The sequence below is a fragment of the Scophthalmus maximus genome, chromosome 17 (genome assembly GCF_022379125.1).
Source record: "Scophthalmus maximus strain ysfricsl-2021 chromosome 17, ASM2237912v1, whole genome shotgun sequence".
NCBI lineage: Eukaryota > Metazoa > Chordata > Actinopteri > Pleuronectiformes > Scophthalmidae > Scophthalmus > Scophthalmus maximus.
The window spans coordinates 8,471,448-8,492,796 of NC_061531.1; the positions used below are offsets into that span (position 1 = coordinate 8,471,448).

General features: G+C 44.9%; 1 protein-coding gene across 2 annotated transcripts in view; it reads left to right on the forward strand.

The window, feature by feature from the left end:
- Positions 1 to 21,349, forward strand: part of LOC118289240 (alpha-1,6-mannosylglycoprotein 6-beta-N-acetylglucosaminyltransferase B-like) — a 49,271-nt gene continuing 27,922 nt past the window's right edge. Inside the window, exons 1-7 of one of the 2 annotated variants that reach the window (XM_035616070.2) lie at positions 1 to 603; positions 1,748 to 1,860; positions 11,708 to 11,852; positions 16,259 to 16,368; positions 17,861 to 17,934; positions 19,204 to 19,371; positions 20,692 to 20,856. In XM_035616070.2, coding sequence (XP_035471963.1) covers positions 104 to 603; positions 1,748 to 1,860; positions 11,708 to 11,852; positions 16,259 to 16,368; positions 17,861 to 17,934; positions 19,204 to 19,371; positions 20,692 to 20,856 — 1,275 coding nt within the window. In that variant the 5' untranslated portion in view covers positions 1 to 103. The remainder of the gene's footprint in view (positions 604 to 1,747; positions 1,861 to 11,707; positions 11,853 to 16,258; positions 16,369 to 17,860; positions 17,935 to 19,203; positions 19,372 to 20,691; positions 20,857 to 21,349) is intronic. The other variant, XM_047328364.1, reaches the window with a different exon arrangement.

Here is a 21,349-nt window from a genome sequence, read left to right on the forward strand (position 1 = left end):
GTATATTTGTATTTCTTTCCAATAGGTACGGTTCCATTATTATTATTGCGTGTTTTCCAGACGAAAAACGAATCAACTTTAACGTTCCAGTGTGGACCAGTAGATGGCGCTCTTTCTAAACGCGCCGCAGCTGAGGAGCTGCTCACGCCGTCCCTCAGTCAGCCAGTGCTCCATCCGCTCAGACGAACTGAGCACGGTCCTGTGTTTCTCTCTATTTCCTGGACATTTAACCGGATTATGGACACAATCGGAACCGATTAAAGGAAAGGAGCGTGTCTCTCTCTCTCTCTCTGTCTCCGCGGTACCAGTCGGACCGAGCAGCCGCGCGCAGGACGCACGCGGTTGGATTCCGGCCGAAGTTGTTCGCGGCTCAACGCGGGGCAACCGGGAAGTTGCTGGTTTCTTAAAAAAAATCGCAGCTCTCCTCCTCCAAGTCGCCGCGACTCCGCCGGGAAGTTATGGTCTTCACGCCGACCGCCGTCGCGCGGACTTGCACCATGCCACGTGGACCCGGCGCCTTCTACGCGCGTGGAGAATGACTGCGACCGGCGGCGACCTTTCCACTATGGTGAGGAGATGTCTCCTCACTTTCAAACCATTCAGGTAAGACACGTGTCCCCTTCGACTTCACGCAGCCCGCGAACCGCCGCAGTGTTCCCGCTTGATGTTAGTGTGATGTGATAGTTATCATGCATATTTGGGAAAGCACCAAACGCAAAATATGTGATCAAACGTGGAGGAACACAGCAAAACTGCAAAGCTGTCATAAGCCACCGTGTGAATATTTCATGGAGATGAGGTCCCTGCGCATGCATATGAACATTGGCCTTATTAGAAGCGAGTCTTCCATATGCACAACATTGGCATTAATTGGGACAACTGGGTGCACAGTCAACATATGCCTGGTGCAGCTGAAAAGTTTCCCCCAGCAGCAGCAGCCTGGAGGAGCATTGAGGGGGAGAGCCAAGCAGCCACAAAACTCATTCAAACTTTGAGGTGAGAGCAGATAGGTTTGCACGTGAGACTAGAAATTGGGCACCACAAGGGCAGTGGCGCGTCTCTCAGGCGTCGAGGTTCAACACGGGCTTCGGAGCTGATTCAACATGCCTCTGGGCAACCGGCGTGCTCACACTGTAGACCCACTGGCCACGACACTTGTGTTTTCCCACACAGCATGCGCGCTTCCTCGCTCACCAAAGCCCTTAGAGATTCCCACCGTTATCGCAGCAGTAATCACTTGGGGCTCTGGCTGAGTCACTGCCGCCCTCTCTGCTGTCGATTCTGTGCCTTTATGAACGCTCAGGAGCTCCACGCCACCGTTTCCAGACATCTCCTTGGCAGACGGGCCAGTTTGGAGCTATTGGGGCCACGAGACGTCCTCTGTGAGAGCTGGATGTGTTCGCTGCTCTGCCCAATGTTTTCGCCTGTAATTTGACGCTTCTCTGTTTCGGACGTTAGCTCTCTGAACACAGTGTGATGCAGTAAATCCATCCATGTGACGGTTCATTTGCGATTGACACAGTCAAGCGGCTACTCGGTTCAGGTACAGTATAAAACCTGACATGTCAAAATACTTCCACGCTCCGTAGAACTTCACAAAGGGCTTCGAGTGATCTCAATTCCCCATTCGCTCTCACTCGACTATGAAATCTCTTTTTCTCTCGTTACTCTCCTATTCTTTTCCGTCTCCTGAGTTTCACCATTGTCTCTCGCTCTTTTGTCCCTCCCCTTGTCTCCGTCCCTGCAGGATCTTCGTGTTGGGGATTGGCTTCTTCAGCCTGTGCTTTCTAATGACCTCTCTCGGGGGCCAGTTCTCGGCCAAGCGACCCGGAGACTCCCCCTTCACCGCGCGAGCCGAAGGTGAGTGCTGCTCGGTAGCCCGTTACTACAGGGGGCTGCTCGGGCCCTGTGCTGGTTATGAACAGGCCGGGAACACACTGGGAGCTCCCCGGGGCTTCCTTGATTGCTGCCAGTGGGCTGACACGCTCGTCCACTTTGCTCATCAGCGGTGTGTCAGGGGGCTGCCGTCGCCTGGAGAGGCTGCTCTCTTTTCTCATCTTCACCTCCAGCCTTTTTCTTTCTTTTTTTTTTTTACACCTACGTTCATCTCCGCGCAGTGTCCACATGACCTGGTTGTGGCCCACATGAGCTCATTTTTAATGTGGAGCTAGTGGCTGAAAATCGTGGAGTTGAATTTATGGGTTAGTATTTTGTGCGTCTTTACATGTCGATCATGGCCCTGTACATATAGGTGCATGAGCAGATACACTAGATGTCCAACAAATGTACACACTTCAATACAGTGTTTCTGAATAAAAGCACGGAACAAATTTGAGATCATTGAATCTTCTTGTTGACCTAAATTTGTCCTAACTTTTTATTTTTTAACTCTCTCAGCAGCCAAACACACAAATCAAATATTGATATGAAGAAAAAAGAAGATGAAAGTTTGTTTCCGACACTGTTGCGGATATTCCCACAACGGTGTTGCAGTTTGCAGGTTGTTTTGCTCTCACCTCCTGTCCAGTACCATCTATAGCTGGACTCCTTGAGGTTTAAGTCTGGACAACATCTGAAGACACAGTCTGGTCCTTTTCCTCTATTCTTTTTTGTAAACCCATCGTTGCTGTTACCGAGGGGGAAGCCCCTGCGTCTGCTTCCCAGTTAAACTTGTATGTTTCACGTCGACGGTTACAGTTAACACAATGCACAAGGGGTCATGGGTTGGTCCCTTTAACAACCAGCCGACTGACAAATGTTGACAAATCATATCTCAAAAAGAAATCCCAAATGGCATTTCAGATATATTGGCATTGACGTTGCCCTGAGGGAGATCGACGAATCAGAAACAGAAATCAGAACTTTTTTTTTCCCCCTGCGATGCCGTCATTGAGAGAAACGTATCTTTCTCAACATGGTGACTGTGTTTGCACTTTGCGCCTCTGCATACAAACCAATGTGGGAGAGTCGGTGTTGGACTGCTGTCTCTCACCTTTTTATCAGCGCCTGACACAATGTTGACACTCTGTGTCATCCTTTGTGACGAACGCCCGCCGGCGCCGGAAGCGACAATGCCTCTCCATCCATCAACCGCTCATCCGAGGACACCAGTTGTTTGTTGTCTGTATATTACACTGAACTCAATTTATTTCTATTCAAATGAGGCCGCAGTAATCATTTTCATCCCTGTTGAGTCATGCAGTCGGTCGAGGGGCCCGATCAGCAAACAGCGTGTCGCAGTGTGGTTGTCTGTTTGTTTGTGCGTGGTGTAACGATAATGTTGATTTGAATGACTGTTTTAGAGCTTTAATATCGATTGTTAGTGTTAGCGCCTCCTTGGGAAAAATCTGTGTAATTCTGAAAGTGTAGCAATGCGAGGGGGAGGTGCTGTGGCATCAGGTGTCATCGTGGGAGACGATTTCAAGGATCTCACCCGTGAATAGATGCAAACCTGGTTCAGGGGAGGGAGGGAGAGGGCGGGGTCCGGAGACGGGAGAGCTGTCTGATTAATTAACCACTCGCAGTCAAGGGAAAGCATCCAGCCTGGAGCTCATTAAACTCTGCCTTACCGCCAACCAGGGAGAGTCCGGCTATGTAAATTTCCATCCACCGCGCGCTCGTGTACGTGTTGTATGTTTCGGAGTCGGGATTAATGGCTCGGGGAGTTGGCGTAATGAATGAGCCGGGATGAATTGTGTGTGTGTGCGTGCGTGCGTGCGTGCGTGCGTGTGTGTTTGTGTGTGACGAGCTGAAAATATTGAAAATCAAATAAAAGTGGGGGAGGCACCTTAAAACTAACAGTATTTTGAATCTGAGAGAATAATAGGTTGTGTGGAGAGGAGCCACTGTCTGTTACTCACCTCGTGAATGCCAACAACTGCCTGGAGAGAATATATGATTATTCTCTTGCCACCTTCTTTTTTCTCTCTCCCGTTTCTGCCTCCCTGTCTCACTCCACCTGTTCCCCTCCTCTTCTCTTCGGGTCTCTCCGTCTCGCTCACTTGTGTTGTATTATTCTTGTCACAAACCAAACCTAAAGATGCACCAACACTCGGAGTCATGCTTTCAGGTTGCCACAGTCAAAAACAGGCTCCATTTCTCTTTTCTGCAGAGTTATAGATTCTTGTGTACCGTGTATAATGTAATGTTACACTCCTCGACACCACAGAGGCCCGCGCTACTGAGCTATATCCAGATTTTTCAAATGCATGTATTTCCTTCATTACTTCCCTTTGAAGGTAAAGGAAACTAATGATGTGGAAAAGACGTGAGAGGAGTTGGACGGAGCGAGACTATTTCTACCGGAGTGGAAAGCGTGAAAGGCGGAGGCGTTTGATCCTCGATATCTTAAAGGCTCCAGAGTTGTACTGTAGCTTTCTAATAAGCTGTTTGAAGACGACCTTCACAGTGTGTCCCTTTTACCACATGGATCCTAGTGCAGCTTTTTCCACAATGGAAAATTAGACCTAGCCTGGACAGAGCAATACTCAATTGTCCAGATGTTAATGAGCAACTAAACCCGCTAAACCACTTCTTTCAAGGAAATTCAAGAAACTTATCCTTCTTCTCAATTGATTTATAACACCACCGAACATTTTCTTGAGGAGTTCATGGTCTCAATCTTTAGTTTCAAGTCTTTCTCAAAGATGAGGTTCATCTTATAAAGTATGGTCACATTTAGAATGAAATAGACGATAAAACACTGTATGCATTGGGGCAAGGATAATGTGTGATTGACAGCCAGTACCGTCCAATGGGTGCAGGCCACGTGTAGGTAGACAGTCAGGCCCGCCACCTGCTCCTCCAACCTGAGCATAGTGTTAGTTCCGGCAGGGCCACGAAGTCCAGCTCAGCCACGGTCCAGCACATCAGCTGACAGTAGAGATCTCTACGCCAGCCCACATCAGCGGACGGCTCAGCCGATCCTCTTCTAAGCATTCAGTTGGCAAAGCTCATACCGTGCGCTCTATTTAAGCTGCTTCAGCCTGCCCATGCTTCCTGCTTCAACTCCCAGCCATCTCGCAACCCGCCTCCACCCCAGCACCTTCTTTTCATGCTATGTCTGACCTAATCAACGTCATGTGTTGCCATTGACGTCTGCTCGGTTTTGTGCTGTTTTTTTTTTAACTGCCTCACGTTCCATGAAGTCTCATGGAATGGTAGGGAGGTGTGCTCTCCCTACCTCAGGCTTTCCACGTATGCACGTGGAAGGGAAGGAAATCCCAGAACACAGTCATTTCGCCAAAAAATAAGTTATTTGAGTATAGTGGTCCTGACTGAAATATGGTTACTTCTGCTTTCAAAAAACCAAGATGGCGGTGGCATTTGCAATTGGGGTGGGTGCGGGCACAAAGCTGTGGGTAGGCATGTCATAGCCCTGCCTCCCTGCACTGTGTTCTGAAGGCACATAGGCCAAAACTTAGAGGTGATTTTACACTATAACGTGTTCTCCATTCAATTTTTTTAACCATCAGCCTCAGAGTGATGGAAAATGTGTTTTACTCCAGAAAAACATTGTGACCCCTTTTAAATTTGCTGTGCTGATTGCATCTTGCCAAAAAACTATGATTGAACTCTTGAAAGATGGATAAAGCAACTGCGTGGTAGTGGCCTCTGAAAGTTTTCAGGGTTAAATCTAAAAGCCTGCTTTTGTCACATTTTGGTTTGAATCCATCATGGAGTCAGAGCATCAGGTGTACAAGGAGCGCCGTGTTCCGCGTCCTGTCCACTGCGTTTCTCTGCGATCCAGTCACTCTCCGAACTGTTTTTTTTTATTTCACGGCTCAGCGATCTCCACTCGTGATGCATGAAAACGAGTCTTCCCTGACATCGCTCATAGTAAAGGATGTGGCATTTTCGGGTCTATCAAAGCTGTGAGCCTGCGTACTTCATTTGAGTGAAAAATGGGACGGGTAATCTTCTTGGGATAGAAGTGCTCTCGTCCACTGTGTGTGTGGATTGAACGTCGCCGGAAGTGTAGAGTAACTAGGAGTGAATGTGCAGTGGACTGCCTATAGCTGTGTGCCCCACAAAGAAGAGGTGTGGGAGAAAAAAAAGATATCGGCTCATTGTTCACTCTTTCGCAAGCTCCAGTCAGCTGATGGAAAGATCAGTGATTTTCTTTGCTTTGCTTCTTGTGTTAATTGACCTATGGTATGGCACAGTATATTACATTGTCCCTGTTCACTGTTACTATAAATGAGGCGCTATAAGATTACTACCCTCGTCCATGTGTGGCCATTAACTATATTATTTAGTGTCAACAGTAATGCACCATGTTTAAAAAGACACACTGATAATATCATATTAATAATAGACATATGGTAATATTGAATAAATAATATGAAATCATTTCCATTTTTTTTACAGACGAAGTAACTATGTGGTTCACACTCCAACATATCATTCGTTTTTTGTAGTATTTTCAAGATTAATTTGATTCATCATCATCATAGATATCGTAAATTATTTTGCCACAATAATTAGATTAATAATAATAATAAGTGTAATTAATGCACAAGCAGCACTGATACTAATTTACATCTTGTGCTTAACACATAACACTGAATATGATGCGATGTTGATCAGACGTCGGATGAGTCAGGGAGTCCACATCCAGACTTGGTTTCAGTGGCATTTTATTTATTCTTGTTCCTCCTTCTGCGTGAACGCGAGACTCTCTCTCTGTGAGAACGGAAAATACGTTTATCTTGTCTTTATGGTTTGGCTCAATCTAAGTTGTGAGAAGGAAACTACTGAAGAGCCGTCCTGGATAAGAGCCAGTAGGCCGTGGCACTTTGCGGTATCGCACTCTGGTGTTTCTGGGTTAAGTGAGAGGTCTATGAGGGAAACGCTGTGCTCTGTGTCTCGACTGGAGAAGAAACACCAATCGTGCATCAAACACCAAACGACTATGACGGTTTGCCTCTGTAGTGAATTAATCAAACATATTGGTCCACATCTGCATAGTGTGGAGGAGAGGGGGGAGATTCAGGTTGTAATTGATTCTTTTTTTAGTGCAGGTAGCCTCTTCTTTTCCAGGCTGCTAGACACAATCACAGACTGGAGCTGCACAGAGAATAAGTCAGAGGTTTTCCGCTCTCATGGCTTCAGGAATCTGGCAGCGAACCTAAAGGCGCCGAAGAGAGAAACTCAATCTCAATCAACCTTTTCTGTAATGAATATGTGAATTAGGAGGGAGAGAAGAAAGGGAGCGGGTTAGCGGTGCACGTGTGAGCGGGAGAGTTCAGAGCAGGAGGGAATGTGTGAATTTCATCCTGGTGACAGGTGAGACGGAGAGGTCTGACCCCCGAGCTCCCTCACTCCGAAGAGCCTGCGAGCCAGCGTGCATATCAGGGACGACGGGATTCATTTATTTAGCTTTCAGTGGTGCCAATGGGGAGGAGAGGGAATTGATGCATATAAATCTAACACGGCACACTGCTACAATCAATAGTTTTGTTTGACGTATAAAGATGAACGCAGCATGTTTTGTTTCCATTTCGGTAAGCTGAATGTAAAATGAAATTTTATGCAAAAGGTTATAAAGCTCTAGTCTCTCTCTTACTGGATTCTGTTTGGTGTTTACAATGCTGTCAAGATATCTTGTAATTTTTCAATTTAATCATCAGTAAATTATAAATGATTTCAATTTCAACTTATATTTTGTGTTATTCTAAATGATAGCATACTGTCCACATACAAATGCACAACGTCCTGCTGTACACTAAAACTGAGATGTGTTCTTGTCGTGCAACTCAACAAGCAATGTCTCGAAAATAATGTGATGGCACATTGGCACTGACAACCCCCTGCAGCAGATCATATTGTGGGTCGTGTGTTTTCATAATGCAACCTTGATGGAGCAGGCTCAGATTGGTCTGTGTTGCTTTTGGTTTGTTGGTTATTTCCCTTATTCAAGGCGATGATGTGTTGTTGTTGCTCTGTTTGGCAGGTTTGCAAAGTGGTACACATACCCAAGTACTACTTACCTGCAGCAGTCCTGTACCTGTCAAGTACTGCTGCAGTTGAGTTTGAGATACTTTGAGTATTTTCACACAGTGCTACTTTATACTTGTACTCATCTTTACCTTTCAGAGGCCAATGCTATGTCTTTTTACTCCAGTGCATTTATTTTTCTTAGTTTACACACAGAACCTATGATTAGCTATAGAATATGATGCATTCCTATAGATACAGAGTATTTTCACTGTTTGCTATTCCTCCCCTTATGATTTGAATACTCTTTCCACTATTGTCATTGTATGCCTTTTTTTTTTAAAGGTTCTTTATAGCAGCACAGTTCCTCATAGGTATTTTATTTTAAAAGTGGAAATGAATAATTGTATGCAGTGGTGAGACACACCGTGCTCGGAGATAATGTGGAGCAGTGCTTGAATCCAAACACTCCGATGGAGCCGCGGTAGCGAGAAGCACTGGCGCTCTTTTAAAGCCTCCCCGAGGGTTGCATGTTTAACAAAAAAACAGAAGTCGACATCACGCAAAGTGTGGATTGCACGATTCGTCGGTCCCACTTTTTGTCAAGCAGGAAGATGCTGAAGTTGGACTATTTAGCCAGAGTAGTGGGGCTGTTTTTGTTCACACAGTAAAAAAACATGTCTTTTCCATGAAGCAATGTTCACAGACATTTGAACCATCTCTTTTTTGCAAAAGTCTGTCCTTGTGAATTCTGCATGTTTTTATTTCTACTTGAAAGTGTCTCTCTGTAGATCGAGTGTCACTATTCAAACATTCAGCCTTCAACCGAAGGACGCGCTTTATTTTCCCTTTGTCTGGGGACTTTAATGAAACATACCGAACCACTGAATCTGCGATCTGTGAATTCAGTGTTGAGAGGCCAACTCTAAATGAACCTTGGACAGACCGGCCAATAAAAGCATCGACCACCTCTCGCTGTAAGACTTTAGACACTCATAGCCATTCACATCCTGGACGTTTGAACAGATAATTGGCTCAGATGAGGAGTCCCTGAAATGACGGGCTTTAAATGCCAGCGGGGGTTTCACCGGGAAGCTTTCCAAAATACTAATCTGTCAGTCGTGTAAAGGGCCTTGGCTGCAGTTAAAGAGGGTGAGGGTATCAAAGCAGGACTTTCAGATGTAGAGGCTAGGTTAAAAATGAAAGCGTGCCGGTAAAGGTCAAAGAGGAGAGCAAAAGGAAGAAAGCCTGGAAACTAACGCTGGAATGGCACAGGAGACAATCTGGTGGAGAAAATTGGACGAGGGCGAGTTCATACTGTATTTTGAGGGAGCAGATGAGAAAATTAGAGGCTAGAAGGTTTTGGGGAATCAGGTGAAGGAGAAAGGCGGGGAAACAGCCAATGGCAGGGTCTGAAAAATGACAGGAGGATTACTGGCTTTCAGTCAAAGAACAGAGGTTAAAAAAACTATGGCCATGACATTGGGAGACTGATCTGCAAGTAGTCAGTGAAAACAAATGTTTTGCACTTAGGCAAGCAATGCATTGTCTTGTTGTTCACATTAAAAGATAATGTGTGAGGGGCATTTGCTGTATTCAACGTTAGTTTACACCCGTCACTCTCATCGGCAATCTTGATGTGCTGAAATTTTTAGTTGCTTCTGTTTGCTGCACGGCAATGCATGTGGCCAATCACTGTCTATGGGCATCTGTTTGTATCCGGCCGGCCAGTGTTTCACTGTGGACGCGGCGGGCCATAGTGCAAATGGGGATCTAATTGGAATTTGTTCATAATATCGATTGTGCCGTGTCACTTCCGAAATGGACTCGTTAAATGGGATTAGCTGTTTACATGAGGGATGACACGGAGGAGGCGGCCCCGCATTAGCACGCGGATGCTATCAGCACGCTGGACTGTCTGACATTAGCCAGTGTTTGCCCGAGGGGGGAGAGTAAAGCAAGAGCTGGCCTGAAGAGCAGTCGATAGTAAACAAATACAGTATACGAGGCTCAGTTTAACAAAAAAAAAAAAAAAAGCGGCGTGTAGGACGGGTGCTCAGTCACGGTAATGGTGATTTAGCGTCGCAATGTGCACAAGAAGCATCACCGTGAAGAGTCTCTCTTCCCCGCAGCCCAGAGGCTTGGTTCAGATTTACTGCAGAGAGAGCGCTGCAGCTGACAGAGGATCGTGTGGACATAGAAAATGTTCTGCATCTTCCTCGTGAACCCCAGAGCCGTTTCTTTTTCACAAAAAATTCTGGGGGGACAAAAGGTTAGGGTGGCAAAATAGTTTGGTCCCATGCGCAACAGGTTTTGGACAGCATGGTAATGTGTTACCCTGCAGTGCTTCACTTGCTTACTCCATCTCCCCTTACCCCCTCGCTCTCTAACCTGAATCAATCTCCTTAAATTTATTGTTAAACTGCTGCTATAAAACTGTGAATGGAAATCCATTTAGTCTCTTTCTTTCTGTCTGGGGGGGAAAAACAATGTTGTCTAACTGCTGAATTATTCATATTCTGGCCAGTTTGACTGAAGATATTCCGGTAATGACTGAAATTGTGCGAAGGGAGAGGAGAAAATATGTGCGGGCAATGAAGGAAAGAGATCTGGGGGAATATCTGGGCTTTCCCTAATATCATTCACTTCTAAGCCTTTTTTTTTTCTGGTTGTATTGCTTCTCTTCCATTTTGAAACGCCAACAAATATACACACAGACCCAGAGAAATGGGAGGTTTTCTCCCTCTCCTTATTTTATTTACCGGTGATGTAATACAATTTTCTTCTGTGAAAGACGCCTCTTGCCTGGGCAGTGATAAATGAAGCCTGACAGGGGAAGTGAGCCTGCACACATTGCACTTTCTACAGCCTAATGCAATTGACGAGGGAACACCGAGAGGCGAGGCCTTATTTTCACCGGCCGTCCCCGAGAACGACGCGAGGCTGCTGCTGACTTCCAGTGTTTTTCTAAAGGGGTTCGGACCCCCAATTCCCTCCCTGGTCCCGAGAGTGGCATTGTTGATCGCAATTCTTCGATTCTTCTTCATCAAAGACCCTCTGTCTGTGTTTTCTCGGCAACAAAAAGTTGCATGGGAAGCGTTTGGTGATTTTGAATTCTGGTGCAGGTCCGAGTTAATGATCGCGCTCTGCGTTTAGTGTAGATCTTAGAGTGATCAAGGAAAACAGCGCAGGGTCAGCACCTCGACACAGCGCAGTCCGAGACCTGGCTCGACCTTAATGTCTGTAGCTGCAGGCTCGTTAATTGACTTGCTGCTCTCCAACGGCCTCTTTCCGGTTTACCGCCAGTCAGGTCGTTAATAATTTCAGCGAAGCAGGAAGACAAAACCGATACTGTCAGACTAATTCGCCCGTCGCCGCGTGTTTTGCGAGAGCGCCGGCTCCCGCTTGAGCTGCTGGTTTAATGATGAGAGAGAAAAGAAAATAGAAACTAGACTGGAATGATGATTTAAAGGGGAACCAAAAAATGGGACTTAAAATAAATGGCTTTAAAATGTGGCCTCGGTGTTCTGCATTGGTGCATTTTAAAAGTGCAGCGCAGTAAATCATTTCAGGGAAAATGATTTACTGTAGTGTTTGTTTTGTTCCCGTTGCTTTGCACTCTACATTATGAAGCCAATGTCGTAAAAAATGCCAAATTCATTCCTTTGCTCTTCTCTTTTTCATCCTCACTCTTTTTGCCATCTCTTTGATTTACAGTGATAACACAGTGGTTGAGTGTCACAGTAACCATCCCTCTGTGTCTCTTTAGTACTCGGTGTTCAGGAGTCTCGTGGGGTGCTGAGGAAAATCAGTGACATGCTGGAGGTCATCATGAAGAGGATGGACACTCTGTCTAAACTGGGAAACACCACAGACACCCACAGGCTGGACGAGCTCAGCTCGGCACTAGACAGGTACAGGCTTGCTCTGGTGGCTTATACAAATGACGGTATTGCATTTTATTTGTCAGAAGATACAGTTCATTTCTCGGGGAGGCACCTCATCATCTCCACAAACGTCAATAATAGCAGAACAAATGGAAGCCCTTCACTGTCATTGTATTGTACAAAATACAACAAAATCAAGGGTCCAACTCCTGGTTGGTGCATAAAGATTTAGAACAGTAAAGTTAAAAGAGAAGATTGCATACAATATATCACAGTTAAAAATGATATAGAAAATATATAAGTAAATATGAGGAATATATAATCATATATGAATAGAAAATTTAGTTCACAATAGTTTCATTGTTAACAAATGCAATTTTATTTCTACAACGCCAAATCACAACATACATTGTCTCAGGGCACTTTACAGAGAAAGGTCAATATTACAATATTACAGGGAAAACCCAACGAATCCCACAATGAGCAAGCACTTGGCGACTTTGGCTGAGATAAACTCCCTTTTAACACTTTATTGAACCGTAAAATACAATGTAGTGTTTTACAAAAACAGCAACGAACTGGAGAACAAAGAGCTGCTGCACAACTAGTTTGTGGTAGATTGCAGTGGGTTTATGAAGCTGTGTTCTTGGTTAATGGCACCCACTGTTTTAGACTGAGTAAGTAAGAGACATAGAATCAAGGGGGTAATTTGAATTTGGATACGGTTTTCTATGCATGTAATGTTGGAGCGTATAGCTCAAGCTCAGGAGCCACAAGCTGTTGTTCTATTAATTAATTCTCATTCGATGCTGTAAAATCAGGAAAATATAACTGAAATGCAATGAAAGAGTATATCAGACTGAAAAATTCCACTGTTCAAACAGTTTACAACTACTGAGAACCAAAATGGCTGCATGCATATTTGGAGAAGTTACTTTTAATCATACGAATGTATGAATGTATGATTATGTATAAATTATTGTTGTATCTAATTGAGTAATTAATTGAATTAAGTATACATGTTGTGTTTTATGTGTGTGCTGTGTGCATTTAAGAAGTGTTGGTAATGGCTATAGAGAAATATTACTTGGATGTTCGGATTGAAGTACACACTGATCAGTGTGTAGGTGGAAGGTAGATATCCAGGCGCCTCAGCTGTGTTAGAAAATAAAACCTGCAACCATTTATCGAGCGTTGGAGGCGTAGTCACCGCAGGGTTGTCAGGAGCGATAGAAAGGTGCTGAAATAGGTCGGGAAGGAAGAGTAGCTCAAGGCTGTCAAGGCTGAACACGAGGCACCGGTCCGCACAGAGTAGTCCGTCTGGTTCTCCAGGCACAGTAATGGTGAGATAAAAATATGGAAGCTGAAGTGGACCTGAGAGAAGGCCAAGTATAGAGCCTTGGGGCATCCCAGCAGAGCAGTGCATGCTGTGAAAAGAGCCCTGTGCCGGTGAGGCCCGGCGCTGAAGAAGATATGTGTTAAAACAAACCCCGGCGTCTCCCTGGGCAGAAATGAAAGAGACTGTCACATGTAAAAAAAACAAAATGATAAAAAAAAAAAAAAAAGGAAGAGCAGGGTTCTTGCTGGACAAGTTGAAGCTGCCTGTCTGGAGTTGTGTGTGCTCCACGGTTTCCATGGCAACAGACATTTTTTCCTCATGCCCGCACCTGCTCAGGGTTTGGGACGAGGAGGCTCCCTCCTTCGTTTCTGCCTTTACTGTTGGTTTCCCTCCTGGCCATCACCTCCCTCTTCCTGTCTGCCAGGAAACCACCTCTGTGGAGTCTGCACTCCGGCACACCGTCGTGTAATCACCTCACATCGATAGGTCGAGAGGTTTTAAGATATAGCAGGCCACTGCGTGTCCGCGTCTGACTGCAAATAATGAACAATGACCGAAGAGACGCAGCATCGCACTTGCACCGACTCCTGCGTTTCAGAAGCCTCAGGAGGAAATATTTATTGTACTGTGGCCAGAACACTACATATAATTATTTTTTCATCTGCTATTTGATAATACACTCGCAGAATAAAATTTTCTCTTCAAAAATGCCCTGCGGATATACTCTCAGTCATATAGTTCCAATAATCATTTAATTGGCCTCCCAGGGACTAAACTTGTAAAGTTAGCAGAGAGAAAAGGCCAAATAGTTTTTAAACCAACTTGGTGGTAAAAGCGGATCTCGTGCTGATTCTTCTCGGTCTCATTTGAACTCACTCAGGTGATTAAAAACCTCTGCATGGCTCAGGGTCGGAGAAACGTTGCCCGTCCGGTGTAATGTGAGAGGTGTCCTTTTGTCGTCCCCTTGCTCCGAAGCAGACGATTCTCCTCAATCTAAATATGGGACAGTTCCGTGTTAGACCACACCGCTCAGGCTTTTGTGTCACTGTGTAATTCTCACTGGTCTGTGTGTCTGAGTAATTGGCAATTCATTTATGCTGACATGCTGGTCTACCAGACGAAGAAAAGAAAAAGGGTAGTCTTCTCTTACCTCCTCGGCACTGCATGGAAAAAAATTAAATAGGAGTTCAGGGACCTTTTAAGTTACGCAACAGAACAGTGAAATTGCTTTTCCCCTGGGAAGCGCATTGAAACACATGCTGCCTCAATGGATTTAGACTTTTACTGCCTGGTCTGCATCTGGCCCACAACCACTGTTAACCTTGTTTTTATTAGTTTACATATTCAGAGCAGTTTAACGAGCAATATAAATTCCAATAATGCTACTACATTAAAAAAAAAAGCTCATTAAAATAAATCACTTCAGTGTTTGCTTTCATGTAAAACAGGCCAAGGCAGCAGTTCCATTGATTCATCAGGGTTGATTATAGATTTGGCAGCAAACAACTTTAAAGTCGCGCTGTGATGTGCAAAACTTTGAGGCTAGATTTCACATTTTCGTCTTTTATCGTCAGATGTTATTCAGTGGATGTCCAGGATCATGCTGCAAACGAAATAATAATAAGATGGGTTCCGCCAACAACTGCAACTTCTTTTTATTTGGTATTTTGAATTTTTGTCCTTTTAAACTCTGCCTCTACTAGTGTTTCCTGATTGCAAATTGGTGAAACGGTGTTTCCCTGGGTCGTGTTTTTACTGAGTGTTTCTGTCTTTTTAGTGCTCTATTAAGCCATTGCATCATATTTTATCTTCATCAATTATGAAGATAAAATAGCATTTTAGTTCCTATGAAAATGTCCGTTGGTGGGATAGATCTCAAATAATGGCACAAAATAAATAAAGTATTGTATTTAAACTAACCCTATAAGTTAAATAGGCAAAGAACAACCATTCCAAGTTTGTACTGGCAAACTTGGAATGGTTCGGTCATACTAAAAAAGTGTTTGTCTTTCATTCTACAAAGTGTTGGTGATGCTGGGAAAATTAGGTTTCGATAACTGAACCAAAAATATTTAACAGCCCGGGAACCATTTTCCTGGATTTTTCTAGTTTCATACAAACTTGCACCAACCTCAATCTACTACACTCAGTAGATGTCTAACATTTCAACTTGACATTTTAAAAAAATTCTCTTCAGGATACAAGCCGCATAATCCACTTACCATGAATGCTAAAGTGCTGCAGCTTAAAAGAACGTGGCCCTCTTTATATTCAAGGTTCATTGTCGCTCACATTTGGAAGGATAACTCTTCTCCTTCAGTGTTTTCCCCTTGTGGAGCCGTTACTGTGTCACCGGCTTGTTCCTGCTGTGACGGCACAGCTGCACATCTTGGAAAATGTTTTGAGGAACAGGCTCTAGAGTGAAATGAAACTTTTACCAAGACTGGGACCGTGGAATGAACAAAGGTTCAGATCGTTGGCTGTTTCTCTCTGACATGCCAGCGCCGTCTAAAATCTCCTGGAGCTGTTACGCTGCATTATGTACAGTATACTGCCAACCTCCTCTTTCCTTTTTACCCTGCCTGTGTATCATCCCTCCTCATCTCTCTCTCTCCAGCGTAAATATTACTACCTGATTGTTTTGCCGACAGCTTTTAGGTCACAGAGGTCAAGCGCCGTGAAACGCATTTGCTAACAATTTAATGGACTTCTGTTTTGTTTTCCCCCCCAAGGCCCCAAGGACCAGCGTTAATATGCCGGGTCACTTTTTCATCTCAACCAATAAATAAATAATCCGTCAACATTTAAAAGCTTTTTCGTTTTCCCGCTTCGAGTTCTAGACAATTAGCATTTCTTCCACTACTTTGTAGAGAATTCAGGTCAACTACAAGAGGGTTGTTGCTGGAATATTTTTAGACTTTCACTTCGTGTGTGTGTGTGTGTGTGTGTGTGTGTGTGTGTGTGTGTGTGTGTGTGTGTGTGTGTGTGTGTGTGTGTGTGTGTGTGTGTGTGTGTGTGTGTGTGTGTGTGTGTGTGTGTGTGTGTGTGTGTGTGTGTGTGTGTGTGTGTGTGGTGTGTGTGTGTGTGAGATTAGGATTCAGCCTATAGGGCTCGTGGAGCGCATCCAAGCCATAGCCCAGAACATGTCGGACATGGCAGTGAGGGTGGAGCAGATCCTGCAGCGCAGCATGGCCAATAACAGAGGTATGACACACACACACACACACACACACACACACACACACGCCTACACTAACACACATAGTCTGCGCACTGCCCAGTCACACACCTGGAGAATACCAAATACAGCTGTATAGCCTTTCAGATGAATCCCGTCTGTCCACTTCAAATCCTTCCAATCTGAAAAACTCTCTCCCACTCTGCACACGTATGCCGGACCGTCAAGCCCAGATCCAGTCTGACACTTGAATGCACAGTTCATTTGCGGGACGCACGTAGAACCCGACAGACATTATTTACGGCACATTACGCGTCCAAACACCAGGCCACTGTTGTGTGTCAGGACGGAGCAGCTCTTGTGCACCACAGCGCTCCTTGGTTGCTATACCGCAGCAGAGCCACGTGACGGCAGGAGGTTTAAATCACTGTGACGAATTACCTCCTAGTTAATGGGATCCAAGTCTATCAGGTTTTTTTATTAACCTTCATCCTCAATTTCTTTATCGGGCGCAGAACACAAATCGGACAGCGCCGTTTAATTTACAATTCAATTCTTCTCTTGCATCCACTACACTGCACTTTACGACTGAAAACAGTTCAAGTCACGGTCTCATTACAATGTGCGCGATAATTTGTCTGTTGTCATAATGTCTGCTATCATTTAAATGAGGCCGCTCCGAACCTTGCTAAGTTTTGACAGCGGCAGGCAGCGGCACTTTTCCCGGCGAGAGGTCCGCCGTTATCATGCTAATCAGACAGAATGGATGGCAATTATTTGTCTGCGAGTGTGCTCCTCGACGCTCGGCGGGATGCAGGCGGAGAAGCTGCAGCGGCTCCTTTAATTAGGTCCTGAGCTTCAAGGGGAAGGGATGAAGGGAAAGGAAAGAGGGGAGAGGCGGGGGGGGGCGAGAGGACGGACAGAGGGAGAGGGGGGGGAGTCAGCTGGGCCGAAGAAGCAGACGGGAAGAGGGCAGAAGATCATGTGTTTTTATGAATCACACTTACGCAATCTATCTATAGTAAATCCAGCCGGTGGGTTGGAACAGAGACTTTTCAGCAGGGGAGCCAAAGATTTTATGAGAGCTTGTTAGGCAGCCTTACTCTAAATTATCCCCCGTTCACCCACGAGGCAGGAGGATATATACTGCAATGAAAAAGACAAACACACTTAATGTCCCCAAAGCTTGTAAAAACCAGACCAATCAATATTAACCATTTAGTCCGATGACCAATTTGGAGGCTGGCTTTTTTTTTAATCTATTATTTCTACCTATCAATTTTATGGATCTGGGTTTTGTGTTGCTAAGTTACACCTTACAGGATGTACCTTGACAGTTTTTCTCCCCGTCCTCCTTGTGTTTGACTTTTGTGTCTTTGTACTGTGGAAAAAAAAGGAGAAAAAAGTAGACGCAGTGTATTTTGCTGATTTGTGCCAAAGGCTGATTAATGTGGTCCTTTGTCTTTCGTCGGTGCATTAAAGCTTCGATTAATACACTGCATTTTTTATTTTCTCCAGCTAGGGATGGAACGTTAGGACAATGTGAGATGCCTAAAGATCCCCGTTATCCAGACTGTCCCAGCAAGATGGATGTAAGTGTTCATATCTCAAGTCACAACAATATCTCACACACACACACACACACACAAACTCATATACACACACCAAAACAACCCCTTGTCCTCTGTTGGTGACTCACCTTGGAGCAACATGAATTTTGAATACTAAGATAAGAGGATGTTTAAAAGCTCCTCGTGGAGAAATGGTTCGTTTGAGAAATATATATATTGGGTGACAGCAAAGAAGAAATAAAAAAGAGAATAAGAATAAAGCAAAAATATGGTTATATAAACAACAACCATATAGATACAGTAAGTGAATAACAGCTTCAAAAGGTTGTTAAAAATAGCAGTTGTAGCAGCAGCAGAAAATAAGCATGAGGTACAGTGTACTTATTTCTATGAGCTGCCTGGAAATGGCTGAAGGAAAGAAAAGCTCAAGATTTCAAGACAAAAGGTGAGAAAAACATGCACCTTCTGTACAATATCAATAGCTGTAGAAGTGTGTGTGAGGTGTGTGTATATATAGTGGTAGCATATATCTATAAAAATATACAAGTGCAAGATGCAGCATTATTATCACAATCATATTTATGGATGCCAGAGGCCTCCGTAAATGTGCAGGTCAGTCCCACGATGTAAAGGTGAATTATTTGGTCACCTGTTCGTTAGCAGGTGGTCCACTAACTGCTTGTAGACGAGAATTTTGAACAATATTCATATTTACCCTATCAAAAAAATTGACCAGGTTTTTAGAATATGCTTGCCTTGCTTAATTATCCTGCCTGTTTCCTCTACTTTGAGGTCCACTCTAAGCAACAAAAAACAAACTGTGAATTTAGTTTATGTAACCCTCTAAAATAACAAAATGAGTCCGCCCTCCCTGTTACATGACCTTGTTTTGCTGTTCGTGGCAACATGCTCCCGATGACATGAGTGAAAAGCAGAGAAGAAACTCTCAATTAGCCGGGTTCCTGTAACCAGTTTCATCCCATTACAATGTGAACAATAACAAAACATAAGCCAGGGTTTTTCTTTCCTAGAGTTCTATGCACACTACAGGGGCAACCGGAGAACTCAAACCAAAGTTGAATTCAAAATTTTAACTTGAAAGCCCACCCCCCCATTTCGTCCCATTCCCCTCACTAGGGGTGGGGGCCAAGTGAGGGGAAATGGGACCAAAAGTGACATCACAGTCGTCTGTGTCACAATACTGTACATAAGAGAAGCATATGTAAACCATACCCTAAGATATACTAAATGCATTTTTGAGAGGAACCCGTTCGGGTCTTTGCTTTCCAGTGGATGCGTGCCCGCTGGACCTCGGACCCTTGCTATGCCTATTACGGCGTGGACGGCTCTGACTGCTCCTTCCTCGTCTACCTGAGTGAAGTGGAGTGGTTCTGCCCCCCACTGGCCTGGAGGAACCAGACGGCCACGCCGACCCTGAAGCCCCCGCCCAAGAGACAGGTGACACGACATGTTCCACGTCATTAGTTTGGATGCAGGTCAGCTCAAGAAGAAGCAGCGGGGAACAGGGTAATGGTTTGGAGTAGAGGTGAAACACTGCAGAGACGTTATCCCGGTGCACGGCAGACTCTTGCTGATATTTCTCTTCATATTTTCAGACCAGTACATTTTGAGAAGGCGATGAAACTCGTCGCAGGCAGGTGTCCAACCTGCTGATGACTCCACATGACCAAATTTGGGAGAAAATGGGCAAAGAGCTTTGGCGATTTCTCCTGCTGTCGCATGTGGTAGCTTGACACTGAAGCTAAACAGTCTTTTTGAAATAATTATCCGAGCACAAGGGATTCATTCCGATTTTTTTGTTGTTGATCGGTTGCTTCTGGCAACACCTGATCATCCTACCATCTCTCGCCGGCCGCTTGCCGTCACCACCCAGTGCCATTTTCACTCATTCACTGCATCATTTGATTATTCTTTGTTTTTTTTTTATATTTAGCATCAGCACATGGTGCATTGTGCTTCTAATCACTCCTCAAGGTCTATAGCCCACCGTTTGCCTCAGTCGCCTCCTCCCTCTTTTCTCCCCAGGGGCGATGTAGAGCGGGGCGAAACAGGCCCTGATGTAAATTTATTCTGCAGCTCCTACCTCCAGCTCTTATTGCCAGCCTGTATTCAATGATACTAATCCCAAGGCTTCCCCCTGGGCACTCTGCATTTTTTGCTGTGCCACACACAAGTTGCTTGTGAGAGCAATAATCCACCTGCAATGTGCGACTACAGTGCGGCGCTGCATATTGATTTGGTCTTCTATAGTGGATGAGTGTTTTAGAGGGACAGTTTTCGTGCCATCGGTTTCCCTCCTGTATATGTTTTCAAGTCGTCTGTGCTCTCCAATGCAGTTACTACACTGCTTAATGCCCGCAGGCTGGTATTGCTCTGTAATGCTGCGATCACTGTGGGCAGAGGAGGAAAGTGAATTGAGAGCAGACTTTATTTATAAGGATGATCCAGAAATTCCTCTGGCAACCGGTTTGAGAGGCGGCACCCAGGGCACCAGCAGATAACAAGACAGGCCCATCTACAGTCTTGATCACCTCCAATGAAAATATAGTTCCACTTGCAGAAAACAGCCTTACAATGTCTATTTTGTTGTAGGCTTTTTTTTAGTATCCCACCTGTTCCGCTTAGTTATAAATCTTGGTACCTGCCTGTTCTTTAGATGGTCCTGGTGCAAAGGTTCTGCACAACATAAAGAAACAAAAATACCAGATCAGAAAATCTCTGCACTCTCCAGTGATCTTTATCGCTCCTGTTGTCCAGGCTGTTTTCCAGTCGGACGTTGGGACTCTGCTGGAGCAGGTGGGCACCGGGAAGGAATCGCTGAGCTTCATGAAGCGACGCATACGCAGGCTGGCTGCACAATGGGCGTCTGCCGCCCGCCGGCTGGATGACAAGCTCCGCCACCACTGGAGGGAGCAGAAACGGGTGAATATGAGGCATTTCTCGCCCCCAAACTCACATCTGCACGCACTGGAGGATGAAAGTGTAACGTGGCGGTCTGTGTTGTGGTTCCATCTTTTCAAAGGGGTTGCGGACTGTAGAGGATGAGCCAGATTTTCTCAGTTTCAAGACAGTTTGTTTTCTTCTTTTTTTCCACAACACTGGAAACATATTTGTCAGATTCTAATTTGATGAAAATCGATCTGTTCAGTCCGTAAAAAGTAAAAGAAACGTTGGCACATGATGTTGTAGATCAGACAGCTCTGCCAAAGCCAGACAGTCCTTAACTCCCAACGTGCGCCTGAACTGACATTTTCTTCTTTCATCTTCGGCTCCTCTTTGTGAATCACAGTATCTCAGTGAGTTGAGCTACTGGCGCGAGGAGATAATGATGGAGTATTTGGGGTCCTTGATTGACTTTAGTGCACTCTCACTATTGACAATTACTGGGCTCAAAATGCTCAAAGTGCTGCCTGCC